The 16,191-nt window shown below is 39.9% G+C and overlaps 1 protein-coding gene across 6 annotated transcripts in view; it reads left to right on the forward strand.

The window, feature by feature from the left end:
• Window positions 1–16,191, forward strand: part of inpp4b (inositol polyphosphate-4-phosphatase type II B) — a 332,497-nt gene that overhangs the window by 166,018 nt on the left and 150,288 nt on the right. For 4 of the 6 annotated variants that reach the window (XM_034302375.2, XM_053232415.1, XM_053232414.1 and 1 more), the window contains 2 exons: window positions 1,575–1,693; window positions 12,543–12,659. In XM_034302375.2, the coding sequence (XP_034158266.1) occupies window positions 1,575–1,693; window positions 12,543–12,659 (236 nt within the window). Of the gene's footprint in view, window positions 1–1,574; window positions 1,694–3,358; window positions 3,717–10,540; window positions 10,746–12,542; window positions 12,660–16,191 lie in introns of those variants that run through there. The other 2 variants (XM_034302412.2, XM_034302413.2) reach the window with 2 other exon arrangements.

The raw sequence follows: 16,191 nt of genomic DNA on the forward strand, positions 1-16,191 counted from the left end.
TTATGTCTTGTTAAATGCACATTTCAACAGACTGTGCTTATCTTTTTGATATACTTAAGTGTAATAATGATGTTCATCTGCAACAGATGTGTGTCCACAGCTCGCTCGCGTATGTTTCATTTGAATTCATAATGAATGTGTGGGACAGTTGGAAAGCTTGTCGGCTCCAGGCCTCGCTCGGCTTTCTGATATGTGTGGAGATTTTGGAAATGCATCAGATGTTGCCGTGGCTGAATTCTGCAAAACAGAGAAAAATGATGAAAGCCCAGGCTCAAAATTGGGTTTTTCTGCCTATAAAACCTCAACTTTATGAAAAAATGAATATATTTCACCTGGGCCTTGGCTATCTTCCTGCATGTTGAGTATCTCTATGTTCACACTAGTGAATGATATAGCCGTAAGTGACCATTCATTTTCTGTGTAAATGTATAATATGGAGCTGCGATTTCAGCTACAGCGCAACACGCAACGTATGAATTGCGATTTTCTCAATTGTATGCGATTTAGCTATTTTCATTAGCTAAATCGAAACGATTGGCTCGAACGATTCCTCACACCAGTCGCATGGTGCATGTGGTACAGCATTTTTTAGTTTCCCTCTCACTCAACTTTAGTTCCCACTTGCAGTTAGTTCCCCTTTACTTGCAGCATTGGGGAAAAAAATGTATAACCATGGTTTCATCTTATTCTGTCATATACAACCTATTATTAAATGTGCATAGACACATTATGAAGAAAAATAAAGCTTGGAAGGAAGTAGCAGAGATCGTTGGAGCCTCTGGTGAGTGTATGTTACCAGTACAGTTAACTTGCTTTACTAATCTGCCTATGGAGCTAGGACGTGACAACCAAATTTCCCAAAGATTAGTGTGTTATTTAACTAATTATTTTGTGTTTCACCAGTTAGCTTTAGGAGAAATATATATCTCAATCCTGGACAGCGTATGCGACAATAGTAGCGGTCACTACACACCCACGAGTGACAAACTCCAAGTAACACAAGTGACTTGCTAATTTAACAAATGCAGTGGAAAATGCAGTCAGTTTGCTGTAAGTTTGTCATTTGGCTGGTGATTTTATTATGAACAGATAGTATTATGGCAACAGACTGTTTGAGTGGGCAGTAACTAAAGTATATTAAATCATAAAATCTCTGCGAGGAGAGAAACAGAGCGAGAGAGGGAAACTGTGTGTTCTCTTTAAGTGTATCGTGAGGAAGACTGGCCTTTCCTACTTTAGGAAACGAGGGGAGGGTTTGCTTTGGTAAAACTTTCACTGTGCTAGAGAGAGAGAGAGAGAGAAAGAGGGAGGCACCACTCAAAGGTTTTCAGGAGATTTGGTCATGTGCCTTCCTGTTTCTCTGGGAAACAGTGGTATATGTGATTCCACACCCTGAAGCATAATGGTGTGATAGCGGCTCCGAGACACACTCACCTCATCTCTCTGTCTCACGTCCCCTTGTTCCCTCTCCTCCTGCCTTTCTTCCTGTCTGTGTCCTGTGTTCAGAAAGCTATTACTCTGTTCGCCAACCTTTGCTCTCTCCCTCTCTCGCTTTCTCCCTCTCTGTCTGTCAGCATGTAGAGAGCTGCTCACAGAGTTCAAGGACAGGAAGCCCAATGCGCTGGTGCAGGTGGCTGTGCTGGATGCTCACGAGCAGGGAATCATCGCCTATGCCTGCACCGAGGTGGTGGAGGTAAGACCACACACACACACACACACACACACACGCTGAACTGGCTAGAGTTTTTAATACCACACACTGAAAAAGGGATTTTAAGTACATGCCAGACACAGATTGAAAAAAATTGTTTAGTTTGTCTTTGTGCTTGTGTGTGTGTGTGTGTGAGAGAGAGAGAAAGAATCCAAGATTTCTTTCAGGCCCTGTATACTTTCACATGTTCTCTTAGGTTTTAATTGATAAGTAGGCTAGGTTTAAACTTTAAATGGTGGTGTGATGGTGGTGCCTCAATGCTGTAACTTCACCACAAGCTACTCGTTCTGAATCCCACCACCTGCTGCACTACACACATCAGCGATCGAGACACGATCTGGTTGACAGCAGAATGTTTTTTTTTGTTTTGTTTTTTTAGCCAAGCTGATTAATGAGCATGCAAAAATAAAGATGCTAGTCAGACTCGAATAATATATTTTTCAGTCACAGTGTTCTGTCCTCTACTGATGCGAGGACAGAATAACACAGCTCATAGCCGAAATTTTTCACAAATGACGTGGTGACTTTTTGTCAAGGACTTTTTGTCACTGCTGTGTTGAGAATGAACCACCAAAAAAAAAAAGAAAAAAAGAAATATAGTTAGAAGTGGTCCATTTTTGGTCCTTTTCCATTGATGGACAGGGTAGAGGGGGGCTCACAAACTGTGCATAGTAACAGATGGGCTACAGTCAATAAGCATATACCAAATAGGGAATAATACACTTGGGAACATGATGTTTTAGGAAAGTAATCAGTGAAGGGACGGTGTGATGTGGTTTGGAGCAAAGCGGAGTTACTTTTTTTTAACCACCCTGGATTTGATTATTTTCCAGAAACAGCAAGTCTTGTGAATTATTCCTCATATAACACAACAATGTGATAACTTTTAATTTTATTTAATAAAAAGGCATGCTTTGTTTACCCATTTCGAGTTACATTTAATCTAGTGGAAAGTCTGAGAGTCTTTTTTTTTGTCTAATTTCCCTAGTTAATAAGACAAAAATGTTGCTTGTCACAGAGAAACCACAAATTCTGCTGTCCTGAAGACTTTAATGTGGTGAAAATCTTCAGGTCACGGCTTTACCTGACTTTTACAAAGCACTGACACTGGAGACTCCTTTAAATAAACATTTACTTACAGAAAATCTCACCACATCAATGATGATACATTTTTATTTATGAAATAACAGCATATAACCAATAGCTGTTTTTATTAGACTTCAGTGATGTGGCAGGAAAGCCCCTGTGTAAGTGGTTATAGAAATGATAACATGGTGGAACGAGTGCATTAATATAAACCCGGGATTTGGCTTACAACTGGCACTACTGTCAGAGCTGCTGTTATAGAAAATTAATCCGCACCTTCTGACGAGTCAGAATTGATGAGTTCAACAGCACTGTGGTATAAAGACAAATATAACACCTTAGTTCAGCTGCAGTGGGGACTCTCTCCTCAGTCATATTTCTTGGCAACAGCCGGTCATGCCCTTTGCCCCGTTAGGAAACGCCAGTACACACTCACACACAGAAAGTTTCATAGAACTATCCCACACCCCCATCCCTCCTCACTCTGATTTTCTCCCTCCCTTCGTCCCTCCTTTCTCTTTCCTCCCCTCTTCCACCACATGGGCCGTCTGTCCCTCATGAGTGCACAAAGAAAACTCTATTCCCCTCTAAATGAGATTTGCCAGAGGAAAGAGCAAGAGAGAGAGCGAGAGAGAGAGAGAGAGAGAGAGAGAGAGAGAGAGTGAGTGCTCCTCTTAGGTCTACACAGACTGCAGCTAAGCTGAGTGTGTGTCTGCAGTGGGAACTCATGATAAACGCTAATGCTAAATTGGGCATCCACTAAGCATACTGCAGCTATAAAGCATTGATTGGCTCTGTTATCCTTGCACAGCGTGTTAGCATTTTAGTGCACCATATGGAGAGAGTTTAAGGGCACGCTGGACTGTGGACTGGTTGGCCAATGGACATGGCCTTATGTCTTGGAAGGCCTAAGAAGAGGGTAGGTGAACTTAACATGCTTGAATTGATCTATTTGCTCTTTGAAAGTTAATCTACCATTTTTACTCTTCACTGCTTAAACGGTTTTATTTGCAAATGAGCTGTTTTCCATTCAATAACTCGCCCTGTGATAGGCTTTCTTGTTGTTCTGATGAGGATCCTAAACTTTTTCATCCTCCACTGCGCTTCTAAGTCATGCTTTATAATCTTCACATCCTTGAAAAATATCTTTGTACTAGTACAAATAGGCCAGGGTCTAAGAATAGCACTAAACATTAAAGTTTTGGCTCTGAATCACTCACAACGTTTCACCACTGCACTGATTCAATAATAAAGACTGTCGTTCTTTCACATTATTTCACTTCCTTACAAATGTTTGACAGTCCTCTCCATTACAAAATTCTATCTTATTATTTAACAGTATAATTACGGTATATTTAAAGACTTTTTCATTACAGAATGAACCAAGTCTCCTTCAGAGATTAATTTTGTATTATAGTCGTATTAGAATAAAGAGAACCCGAGTGTATGGGAGGCTAATTTTTGCTCTGCTTGATCTTTAATAGCTCTATAATCCATTTAGGCAAGGTGAGTGGGTTGCTTGTGTTTTCTTTCTAACTCAAGAGATATGAGACTTGTAATATGTGATTTTCTACATTCGCCAGTGGCTGTCAGTGGAGATGCAGAGCTTTCCCTTATATTACCGTTCAGTATGGAATGTGGCTGCAGCTGCTGTCTAACTTATAGGCTTAAAGCACATGCACTCTGTGTGTGTCTGTGTGTGATAGCTCAGTGCCATTTGTTGGGTTTCCCACTGGGGGTCTGGTCCTAGCAGCTGGGTCTTGTTTTGAACCTTCACTACACTGAGTGGCTGATGACAGTCTTATGTTCCTCATCACACTTTTTTAGCTCGCAAGCATCGTTCATGCTCCATCAGAAGCTCCACCAAGAAACGAGCATGTAGAACTTCTGAAAGCCTGAAACATTCAGGATTGTCAGAACAGTCAGAGGTTCTTAGCTATTTACGGGATGTCTGTCAAACTGGTGGAGTGGAGTAATTAACAGAGTAGTAATAGGTGATGATGCTCATTTTGTTGCTGTCTCACCAAATAAAATAGTGTTAAGCTTCAACTGAGACAAAGATGTTATAGATTTCAGTGTCATTGAGTGTCATGCGAGGAAGATGATGGAGACTCTGTTATGCTGACTGTCATTATAACTTGATTATGAATCTCTTGTCATGATGCTGCTACCCAACACTACACCCTGGATAACATCTTCAGATAACGAAGGCTTTTATCCAAGCCTACAATGCTCTTTATAAATAAATCTTTACCTACATCTCAAGTGTTGAGGTTCCTATTAGTGCCCAGGTCTCTGTAAATAACTACTCACCAGTTGGTGTAGAGGCTTGTGGTCTGTTTGGACATTTGTGCTGTGAAGAGGGATTTTCCAAACTGCCTTGTCACTGCCCACCCATCCCCACTCACCCCAGACATAGAGTACAAGTGGCCATACATTTAGAAATAGAGTGCAACTAACAATTACAGTTCAATAATAATTCATAAATTAGATACTGGATGGTTAATTAGATAAGATCTAGTTAATAAGTAAGTTAAATAATTAAGTAAATACATTAATAATTTAATAAATATGTTAGTAACTAAGTAGTTATGTAAGTAAAGTAATAAAAAAAGGAAGGCAGGAAATAAATATATAAGGAAGTAAGTTAGGTGCTAAATAAGTTAGTTATTAAATAAGAAAGGAAAGGAAGTCAAAAAGTACGTAAGCAATGAAGTTATTTAATGAATCAGCAATGAATTAAAAATGAACAAGTGAGGAAAGACTGAAGGATATAACTAAGAAAACAAGTATATAAGCAATTACATTTGTTAATTAAGCAAGGAAGGAAGGAAGAAAAAGAAGGAAGGAATGAAATAAAGAAAAGAATGACAATAGGAAGGAAATAAAGAAAGAAGGGAGGAAATAAAGAAACAAGGAAGAGAATGTGTACACAAGTAAATAAGCCAGGAATTAAGTCAGTTAGTAAGGAGGAAAGGATAGAAGGAAGGAAATAAAGAATGAATGAAATATACCATCAGATGACACGACAGAAGCTCTGTCGCAGACTTCATTTACACACACCGATTAGATAGATGGATGGGTGGATAGAGCTAGTTAATAAGTTAAATAATAGTAAATACATGAATAACTTAATACATAATTTAATTAGTAAATTAAATGTATAAGTAGTTAAGTAAGTTAGTTAATGGAAAAGGAAGGCATGAAAGAATGAAAGAAATACACCATCAGGTGACACAACAGAAGCTCTGTCATAGACTTCATTCATTCACACACACACACACACACACACACACACACACACACAAGTCTGGGTTTATGTCCTTGTTAGCCACTGAGCAAAACAAATTGCCAGTTAGTTATGAGCAAACTTGTGGCAGGCTGTGCTAATTGAGCTGTGTGCTCAGACAGTCAGAACAAACTGAGTGCTCAGTGCTGAGTGTGTTGAGACTCTTGTCAATGCTGCATGGCTGCTTGGCTCATAAAAACATGACAGCACACTTCACACACATCTGTTCTACCAGATTGATGGAAAAAATGCAAAACCCAGGAGAAATTGTAAAATGCTTGGAAGAATTGAGAACTTGCATACATCAAGTAAATATACTGTATTATTAAACAAGACTTAAACAAGGCTACTTTAGATAGATAGATAGATAGATAGATAGATAGATAGATGGATAGATAGATAGATCTCTTTATTCATCCCAGAGAGAAATTCACCTATTACAGCAGCACAGAGTAAGAAGTATACTAAAAGTGATTTAACATTATAAATGAAATAAGAATAAACATACATGTGTATGTGTGTGTGTGTATATATACACACACACACAAAAGAAAAAGAATACAATGTCAGAGTGGTAAACATTGTAGATCCAGCATCAGATTTGATATGATTTACCTATATGTACCGTATATTCTTACAGTTTAACCAATTCCCACCCAATATCTAGTTCTCTAAGACGCATCAAACCACACACCACATCTTTTCTGAAATCACAGAACAGCTGGACATGTTTGGAAGGCAGCGACAAATTACCACCGAGCTCACAGACACCCACGACCGGGTAGAGAGTAAAGCCATCTTTTCCATCCAGAGAGAATGGCCAGTTATGTTCTCTTGGACTGCAGTCACGTTCATGAATGCCTTTGGCATCATTCATTTGCAGCATTAAACTTTAAACATTATGCTACTCTGGAGCCTTGGACAGATCGCTTTTAGTGGATATCCGTCTCCAGTTTTCACAGTCTCACTTGTCCACTCTGCAAATTGCATTTGAAAGGGGAATACTTGGCAATCCTTGCACAGAAGATTAGATTAATCATAAAGCAGAAGCCAGGATGTGTCGGAAATAAAATAGGCAGTGGACCTGTCCTGATCGAATCCCACACATTTGTTCCAATGTTACGGTGTCATTGAAATAGCAAGCAATTCCTCTTATATGCTCCTTCTTAAAGAATATTTGTTCTTTTCTCTGAACTTATATTGGTTGTATTGTGTAGCAGAAATGAAAGACTGCCTCTCTGTGTAAGCACAGACTCCGACACACTTAATCAGCTATTTAGCGTGACACACAGAAGTTACATACAGGAGCATATACGAATTTGATATTTGTGTCAGTCAGAAGAGATTCTAGCAGTGATGATGGATAGATTAATGGATAGAAATGAGGAGTACAATGCATGCTTGACAAACTCCAGGATTCTGAGAAGTGAGAAAAGAGAGCATTTGCAACCTTCACCTTCTCAGAAGGTGGATAATAGGCCTGTTTCAGATTTTTTTTTTTTTTTTTGTTTTACAATCAAATTTACAGTCCCATTAAAGTTAAAACTATAAACACCAATTTAACAAGCTGACATAAAAGTGGTAGCTTAAAGGATATTACATTTGTCTTCAGGCTGTTTCTTCACAAGGGGAAATAGTAATAGAAAACTCATACACTGAATTAACAGTTTATTAGGCACACCAATCTAGTACCTAATAAAGTGGCAGATCAGAGTTATACAGCTTTTTCCCTTCATATGCACAGAGTTTAAAGGTAGGAACTACTAGATAGACGTCCTTAATGGTTCTTTGGTTGTCCCTTTTAAAGTTCTTATAAAACACAAGCAGAACCCTTGTTGGAAAGCCAATAACTATCCAATAAATTCTTAAAGGACTGTTGATGACTTTTCCCCATAAGATTATGTGTAATTAAGTTACACGTTTGTACAAAAGTTAGCATATGAAATGACTTGCCATCATTTTATTGGACTCATTACCAAAAACACTCACTGACATTTCCCACGTGTTATTTCCGCAGCATCGGTTTTTATCAGATTCTCAAACTTTTTTGCATCCAAGGACCCTTTAGAGTGTAAAAAAATGGTTTCACAGACCCCAGAATATTAGGCACAGTTTTATTCCTATACCTTTCACGGACAGTTCAAAACAATTTCATTGTGTCTGAATTATTAGAAGTGTTGTGCTCAAGTGGCACAACAGAAAAGCATTTACCCTATCATTGGAACATCACGAGCTCAAATCCTGACACTTGCCACAGCCATCTGTGGCCAGGAGCCAAGGAAGCAAAACTGGCTGTGATTTCTGGATGGGAGGGGCATACTCTTTCCCCCTGTCAGTCACAGTAATACTAGCCAATCGTGGGTGTCTGTGAGCTCTTGTACGCTATATGGTCAAAAATATGTGGACACCTGACCTTCACACTCGTAGGTTGGCTGTTGCCACAAAGTTGGACACACAGTTGTATAGAATGTCTTTGTAGATTGTAGCATTATAATTTCCCTTCACTGGAAGGAAGTTGCCCAAGCCTGTTCCAGCATGACAGTGCCCCTGTGCACAAAGCGAGCTCCATGAAGACATGGTTTGCCAAGTTTGGAATGTCCGGCACAGAGCCCTGACCTCAACCCCATGAGGATGAACTGGAACACAAACTGCACTCCAGGCCTCCTCACCTGACATCAGTGCCTGACCTCACTAATGCTCTTGTGGCTGAATGAGCACAAATTCCCACAGCCATGCTCCAAAATCTAGTGGAAAGCCTTCTCAGAAGAGTGGAGGTTATTATAATAGCAAAAGGAGGACTAAATCTGGAATGGGATGTTATAAAATCACATATGGGTGTCATTGGTCAGGTGTCCACAAATCTTTGGCCGTATATTGTATGTGGAAGAGGATAGATAGTGCCTTTTCCTGAGTGTTATGCTGCCTGTGATTCAGCAAGAGCAGCAGTTTAAAAAGATACAGAGGTTGGCTTCATGTGTCCTGGAGAAAACACGTTAGTTTTCACCCTCCCTGGCTGGTAGCTGTCGTATGATAGGCGGGTGGGAATTGGCAGGTGACCAAATTGGGGAGAAAATGGGGAAAATGAAAAATACAAAAAATAAAAAAGAATCCATGGTGGTCTGCTGACTAAACTTCCTGAACCATGACTCGAAGGAATGAATGAATGAATGAATGAATGAATGAATGAATGAATTCCCTGGCTCTGTACTAATTCAAACCTCATTGGTGTTCTGTCTGTCTTTCTCTGTTTCTTTTCTTTTTTCTGCTGAACCTTCAGTGCCGTTTTCAGAGTATTTACCACTGGTGTTTAAAGCAAAGCACATCAGCAAAAATGGGCAAACCATAAAACTTAAAAAAGAAATTAAACAAATGAATGAAAATTCAGCCTCAGCCAATTTGGAAGGACAAGAGGACATGGGTGAATTTCAGAATATGAATAGGTGTGTGGTAATAAATTAGTGAACTCAAAGACAAGAAGGAGGCTGAGAGAGAGAGAGAGAGAGAGAAAGAGAGAGAATGGGAGAGAATGGGAGAGAATGGGAGAGCCAAGCAGTGAGTCAAACAGCTAATATTTGTCTCGCCTCTAAAGAAATGTGTAAGCAGTGTGGTGTGCTGGTGGTGACTGGAGATTAAATAATGTTCTTTGTGGAGACTGAATTGAAAGCTGAGTGTGTTTTTGTGTGTGTGTGTGTGTGTGTGTGTGTGTGTGTGTGTGTAGTCATCTTTGGCCTCAAGTAAAATAGAATGATTTGGAGAGCTGTAAAATCAGTCAGAGAAGATTAATTTAAAGTAAATTTTGCAGTTATGTTATAAACGTTCACAGAGAAACTGAATGCAGGTGTGTGTGTGTATGTATGTATGTGTGTGTTTGTATGTGTGTGTTGACATTTACACAGCAGAGCAATTATTCAGACCAAAGAGCCTTGTTAAAATGGAAAAACTTGCACAGAAAGTACAGTATGGCGATGGCATGAACAGAAGTCATGTTTATGGACATTTATGGCAATCAGTGTGGCGTGTGTGTGTGTGTGTGTGTGTGTGTAGACAGAGAAGTATTTAGCCCTCTTAATCTGCTGGACTTTGGGGAAAATCCCGTTCTAAAAATGTCTCTATGTCTCTCAGAGGAGATGAGCCATGGGATTTGACGTCAAACCCTCACCACTTTGCAAAAAAAAAAAAAAAAAAAAAAGGTAGATACTGAGTGTGTGTGCATGTAAGTGTGTATGTTTCCTGTCTATGGATTGTGTGTTTAGAGTCTAAGGATATGCATAAATGAGTGTGCATGTGTGTATTTAGAACAAGTTGGACGCTTTGGGACATCTCGAAGTTGTTCCTCCACCCCTGTGCTTTCCTACCAACAAAACACACACACACACACACACACACACACACACACACACACACACACACATAGAAACTCAGCTCAGCATTTTTTTTATTTTTTATGTACTCCAGCCATTAGTGGTGAGGAGGGTCCATTAAGCAGACTACAGAGCTGTAGAGCAGATTCCCTGCTGCACAGTAAACAGCAGCACAGCAGAAACGAAGGCAGCTTCACTGCTCACTTTGATTTTGGACGTTTTAACTGGACAGTCCTCGCATCCATCATCTGGCTGAGGTGCACTGTGTGTCCGCTCTCTGTCTGCTGCAGGCATGCTGGTGAGTGCGGCGTGACATTAGCATTGGCATCGGGTTTGTGGCGGTGATGGCACGGCACCACAGGCACTCACAAAGCTTTGATAGGCTGTTTAGTGAAAGAGTAAAGAGCTTTAGCCCATTTCTGAGGATTTGTGTGTGAGAGAAAATTGAAAAACATGAGGAAAAAGTGTCTTTAGTTTGTTTACAGACCAAATGGTAGCCTTTTTGTTTTTTTGGTTTTTTTTGGATTTGCTAGAGATTTATCCTTATCATTTGACAGCCTTTGATGAAAAGTTTGTTAGAGCTGGGGGATGGATGCTGTATAGCCATCGTTCTTATTTGGAATGTTTTATAGACCTGTTTTATGCTTTATATGGGTGTATATATTAGACTAATGTTTACCTATTCAAAAGCAAAAAAAATCTACATTTAAACATTTAAAATACTACTTTACGTTACATAAAAAGATGTTTATTCAAACACAATTCCAACTAAAACATATACCGTTTTCACTCTTTTCTCAAATGGCATTTTATTTGGCATATGCTCCATGGTCTATAAAGCGAATATTTTACACTCTGTGTGGTGAGCATATATAGTGAATATGAAGTAATTGGGGCTTGGGCTTGTGTTTGATCAGTGTTGGTGGGAGAATTAAAAAAAAGGAAAAAAAAGACTCCAGTGTAAAGACGAGATGAAGATGGTGAGATTTTAAATGTAACCTCTTTAAATAGTAAAGAAATGTAGCTAGATATCGACATCAAGAAAGTATTACTCTGAATAAATTATAAAATTGAGTTTGATAAAATTATGATATTGTTTTCTTAATATAAAATAGGCTGTAGTCGTCATGCTTGGTAGTTTGTTAGTTTGCTGTGTCTTTGTTAGCGTTTTTTTTTTTTTCTTTTCATCCTACGCTGATGCAGGTTTCCTGCTGTTTGTCGATTTCTTCCACAATCTCCAAAATGCTGAAAAGACCTAAAGGTGATACTCTGCAAAGAAAAAATGTCTGCAACATCAATAAACAGATAACTAAATAGATAGACTGTGCAGGTATTGATCCTGGCTTGACTAATTGCAGATCTGCTTTTGTCCATGAACAGAATTTCAAAGCTCTATCACACCCAAGATGGGATATTTCTCACATAAATGGCTTGGATTTTTAGATCTTTGTGTGTCTGTGTGTTTGTGTGTGTGTGGGTGGGTGGGTTGGGTTTGTGTGTAATTGCTGCTCATTATCCCCCTTCGCTCAATCTCTCAAGGATCTTGTGTTCCTGACACACCCCATGGCCTGAGGAAGTGCCAGAATAAATGCTTCATTCCCCAGAGAACAGGTCCCAGATTGGTCAAAATGCAGCACGTATGCCCACATCAGAGGAGCATGGCATTCTGGGAAACTGATCTGAGGCCAGCTCTCAGAGGGAGTGAGGTCTTAGAGCATAAACAGATGCTGTTTGAGCTGGAGCGGATTTGGTTTTATCACAGCGGGGTGCCTGTGTCTCTCCGCTGGAGTCTCTTCATTTTTTTCACCCCGAGTCCTCGTCTAGATAAACGCTCACTGAAAAAATTCTCATGTAGCTATTCGTGCTTGTCCGTCTCCACCACACCAGAGTCAGATTATAGCCATGTTTCCAGAATGTTTTCTTTCCCAACCCCCCAGTCCATCCTGCAAATGAACTCTCTTCTACTCACAGACCGAGTAGGGATCGAGCCCCTGTATGTGTAGCGAACTGTGCACAGCTGTTAGCTCACTCAGCAGCCCCTAAGTTTCCAAGACCTTTTCTCACAAACTCCATGTTGTCTTTTCTCTCCTGGCAGGGAACAAGAGATCCTCTGTTCCTGACTGGTGTGAGTTTGTCACCCGATTGGCCCATCTACGAGGACAGCCTCATCAAGCTCAGCGTCTATGATGTGAAGGACAAGCATCACCAGATGGTAAGTAGCACTAGATCAGTTTTTGTGCTCATGCTGAGCTGGATCTCCTTCAGTGAATCCTCGCAGAGGAAATGAAAAGAGTAATTCAGTTGCATTAATGTACTGTTCTTTCTTTTCTAATGTGACAAGCATGTTCCAGTCAATAAATAGCCTTCAGAGAGATTTAAGTGAATGTGTTTTATGGCTCCAGACTCAAAAAAAAAAAAAAAAGCCTTGAATAGTTTTAGCCAAAATGATTTAAAAAGGAACATGTATATGTTTATGATCCAGTTCTGAATCTGGGCTTTTTCAGCTCTGTCAGTGCCTAAGAGTGAAAAAAAGTTCTGTCTTTCACGAGTAACCCATAATAAGAAGCAGACAGCATGACCACTTGCTTGCAGGTTGATAAATGAAACTTTCCCCAATGAGGCAGAGGCTTTTTTTAAAAAAAAAAAAACTCCCCTCACTGCCAATTAAATGTTAAGTGTTACTAGTGTAGTGGTATCGCTGTACCACACCCCAACCTGGGCTGTTTACATAGAAACAGTCCAGACAACCTGAAATCAACCTTTTGTATTTCATATATTGCATGATTCATCAAAATCACTCACTATTTTTGGGGGGTAATGTGCCATGAAATCCAATTTCACCACTCACTTTCTTTCTTTTTTAATGTTTAATATATATTTCCACTTCCAAAAAGAAATTACTTTTCCAAATCCAATTCCAATCTTTGCCATTTTTAACAAGATCCAATATCCGTGAGGTTTTCTCTGGTATCCGATCCACCATTTTTCAGTGGTATCTGCATGACACTGATACTGGTGCCATCTCCAGTATGAGCATATTATGAATGAATCCTGAGATGTGCAGGGACAGTCTTTATGATTGCAGCAACAAAATATATCCACTAGTGTATATGAGGGATGAAAGATGCTCTTTTAAATTCAGTACATTCTAAGTGGATCAGGACTGTCATGGTAAATAAGCATGCTCTCGATGGAATGGTTTTACATGCTTGTTTGCTTGTTCGTTTTAATTAACCTTGGGAACAGTTGGAATGAAGTCGCATTAAGCAGCGAGTCCATGTCCAATGTACCAACATTCTAATTAAATAGCTGCTCTTAAGGTCATCATTCTGAATAAATATATTGCTGTCTTCACCTCAGTGATGCCACACATAAGGTTAATTTGATTTTATTTATGGCTTAAGATGGCTGTCTTGAGGAAGGCCTGTGTTGCTACAGTATCACAGACTATCTGCTTTTTCCTAATTGGATCTTTAATTACAGCTACACCTATTACCACCAGCCGATGTGCTACATGTGGGGTTTTAAATGGCTTTATGGCCATTAAGTTCAGCACAGGAGATGTCATAGATGCGAGCCTCAATTAGATGGACAGTGTTAATAGATGGTGTTCTGCTCCATTCAGGCCCAATGGTCCAGTGTGCACAAGCACCCAGCTCAGTGTGCATCCAGTTTCCTCTAATCTAACAGTGCCGCTGGAACACTCCCTCCTACTCTCTGGAAAGCGTAACCTTGTTTGGCCTCTGCGGTGCATGTCTAATGAACATGAGTTTGTTATTAATGTCTCATTTCAGAGACTGACAGTGCAGCCAGGCTTTGCAACGTGTACACGCTGCTAAAAACAGCACTGATGTATATGACTAATTCATAATTGTACTAATTTATTAACACTTTATGATGATACTGTCACCTCTTGCAGTGTCTCAGCTTTCATTAACTAGATTCTGTATAAGTCTATGTACAATTATATTCTTGTATCTTTGTGAATACCTACATACATACTATTCAGGTAAAACAATATAAATGTTCTTTCATAGGCACAACAGTGGTTTTTAAGGTCAAGTTGTACTTTGTTTCCCTACACCTATGCTTGTCTGTCTAAAGACATACACTTGAGGTTGGGACCCCAGTGACAAGTGTTTGCACCTTTTTTCCTCCCAGAGTGTGAGCACCAGTCAGCCTATTATATTTGTCGCAGCTTAATAATCCGACTGCCTGCCTTCAGTTTCTGCTCTTTTTCACAGTCAGGTTCGGTCACAGTCATGTGATCATTGCTTGTTGTGAATTTGGCCCAGTTGTGACCAGACATTGGGAAAACATACAAAGGATCCCACAGGAAAGCTGGAGCAGGTGTCACCAATTTCTCTACGATTTCATTGTTGCCAATTTGCTTGCCAACTTTTAGAAAGTGAAAAGGTATAGTGCACAGTTCTAGATAAAAGACTTCTTGTCTCTCCTGTTGAATGACAGCTAATGAGCTGAGAGAGTCAAGAAAGGCTTCTTGAGACAAGGCTGGCTTGGCATCAGGTCAGATCACACTGTTTAGTGTGCTGCATTTCTTGACTTCAAACTTTAGTGCCAAGAACATCATTGTGGATGAAAAGCAGAATGAAGGCAGGTTGTAGGAAGAGAGAACCTGGGCTAACAGACAGTGCTGTCTGTTCATCTTTCTTTGTTTAAAAACTCATTCGTTTTGTTGGTTTTGTATGTGCCATATACTGTATGTTCAGAACCTTGACTTTGCCTTTATTATAATTCAAATATAATCCGGCTCAATGGGTAGGATTTCTGCCTCACAGTTCCAGGGTCGATCCTGAGCTCAGGTTACTGTATGTGTGGATTTTCTCGTGTTCTCCCTGTGTCTGTGTGGGGTTTCCTCCAGGATCTGTACTTATTCCCACCTCGCACTATGCCGGCGGGTAAATTGGCGAGTCTAAATTGTAAGTAAATGAGTATGTAAATGTGTGTGCATGATGCTCTGGGATGGACTGGCCTCCCATCCAGTGGGTATTTCCACCAACCACCCAGTGTTCCCAGGATAGGCTCCGGATCCACCGCAACCCTGACCAGAATAAAGTGGTTACTGAAGATGAATAAATGAATGAAAACATAATTTGCAGTGAAATCTCTATGTTGATACCTAGCTAGTTTGCTCACTTTCATCTGCCTGGACTATTTATCATTACTATAACAGCCAATGTGTGGGGGAAAAAATGGATTTGGTCATTTGTAATATGCAGTGTGGACACTTAGCCTAAATTGGATCTAAGAAATAAACCAGTTTTCTTTTTTTTTTTTTGTGTGTGTGTGTGTGTGTGTGTGTGTGTGCAACATTGCATCTCTTGATCCCTGCATGCAAGGCATTAGATAGAGATCCATATGGGGCCTTGCATTGTTTTTAACTGTTTCATTCCTAGTGGTTGAATTAGCATTAGTGTTCCTTCTCTGTGTGCTCCAGCAGACATGATGAGTTTACGAAATGCTTTGTTTCAGAGCCTTTAAGTGCCATCAGCTGGGATGTGTTTGCTTGATCCCCCTTTCTGGATCAGAAGGCTATTTGAGCAAAACAGTGTGTCTTGTGAGAGCATATCATTTTTAAAACTGTTTTCTCCAAGCTGAACACCTACAGGTTCACTTGGCTTTTTAAGACGATGACTGTATTACTAGTGCAGCGAGTGACCTGAAAACAGAGTCCTTGTGCCAAACTTTCTACCCTGCATTTGTCTGACAAAAGACAGAGGGAG

This window comes from Pangasianodon hypophthalmus, chromosome 3, assembly GCF_027358585.1.
Source record: "Pangasianodon hypophthalmus isolate fPanHyp1 chromosome 3, fPanHyp1.pri, whole genome shotgun sequence".
NCBI classification, from domain to species: domain Eukaryota; kingdom Metazoa; phylum Chordata; class Actinopteri; order Siluriformes; family Pangasiidae; genus Pangasianodon; species Pangasianodon hypophthalmus.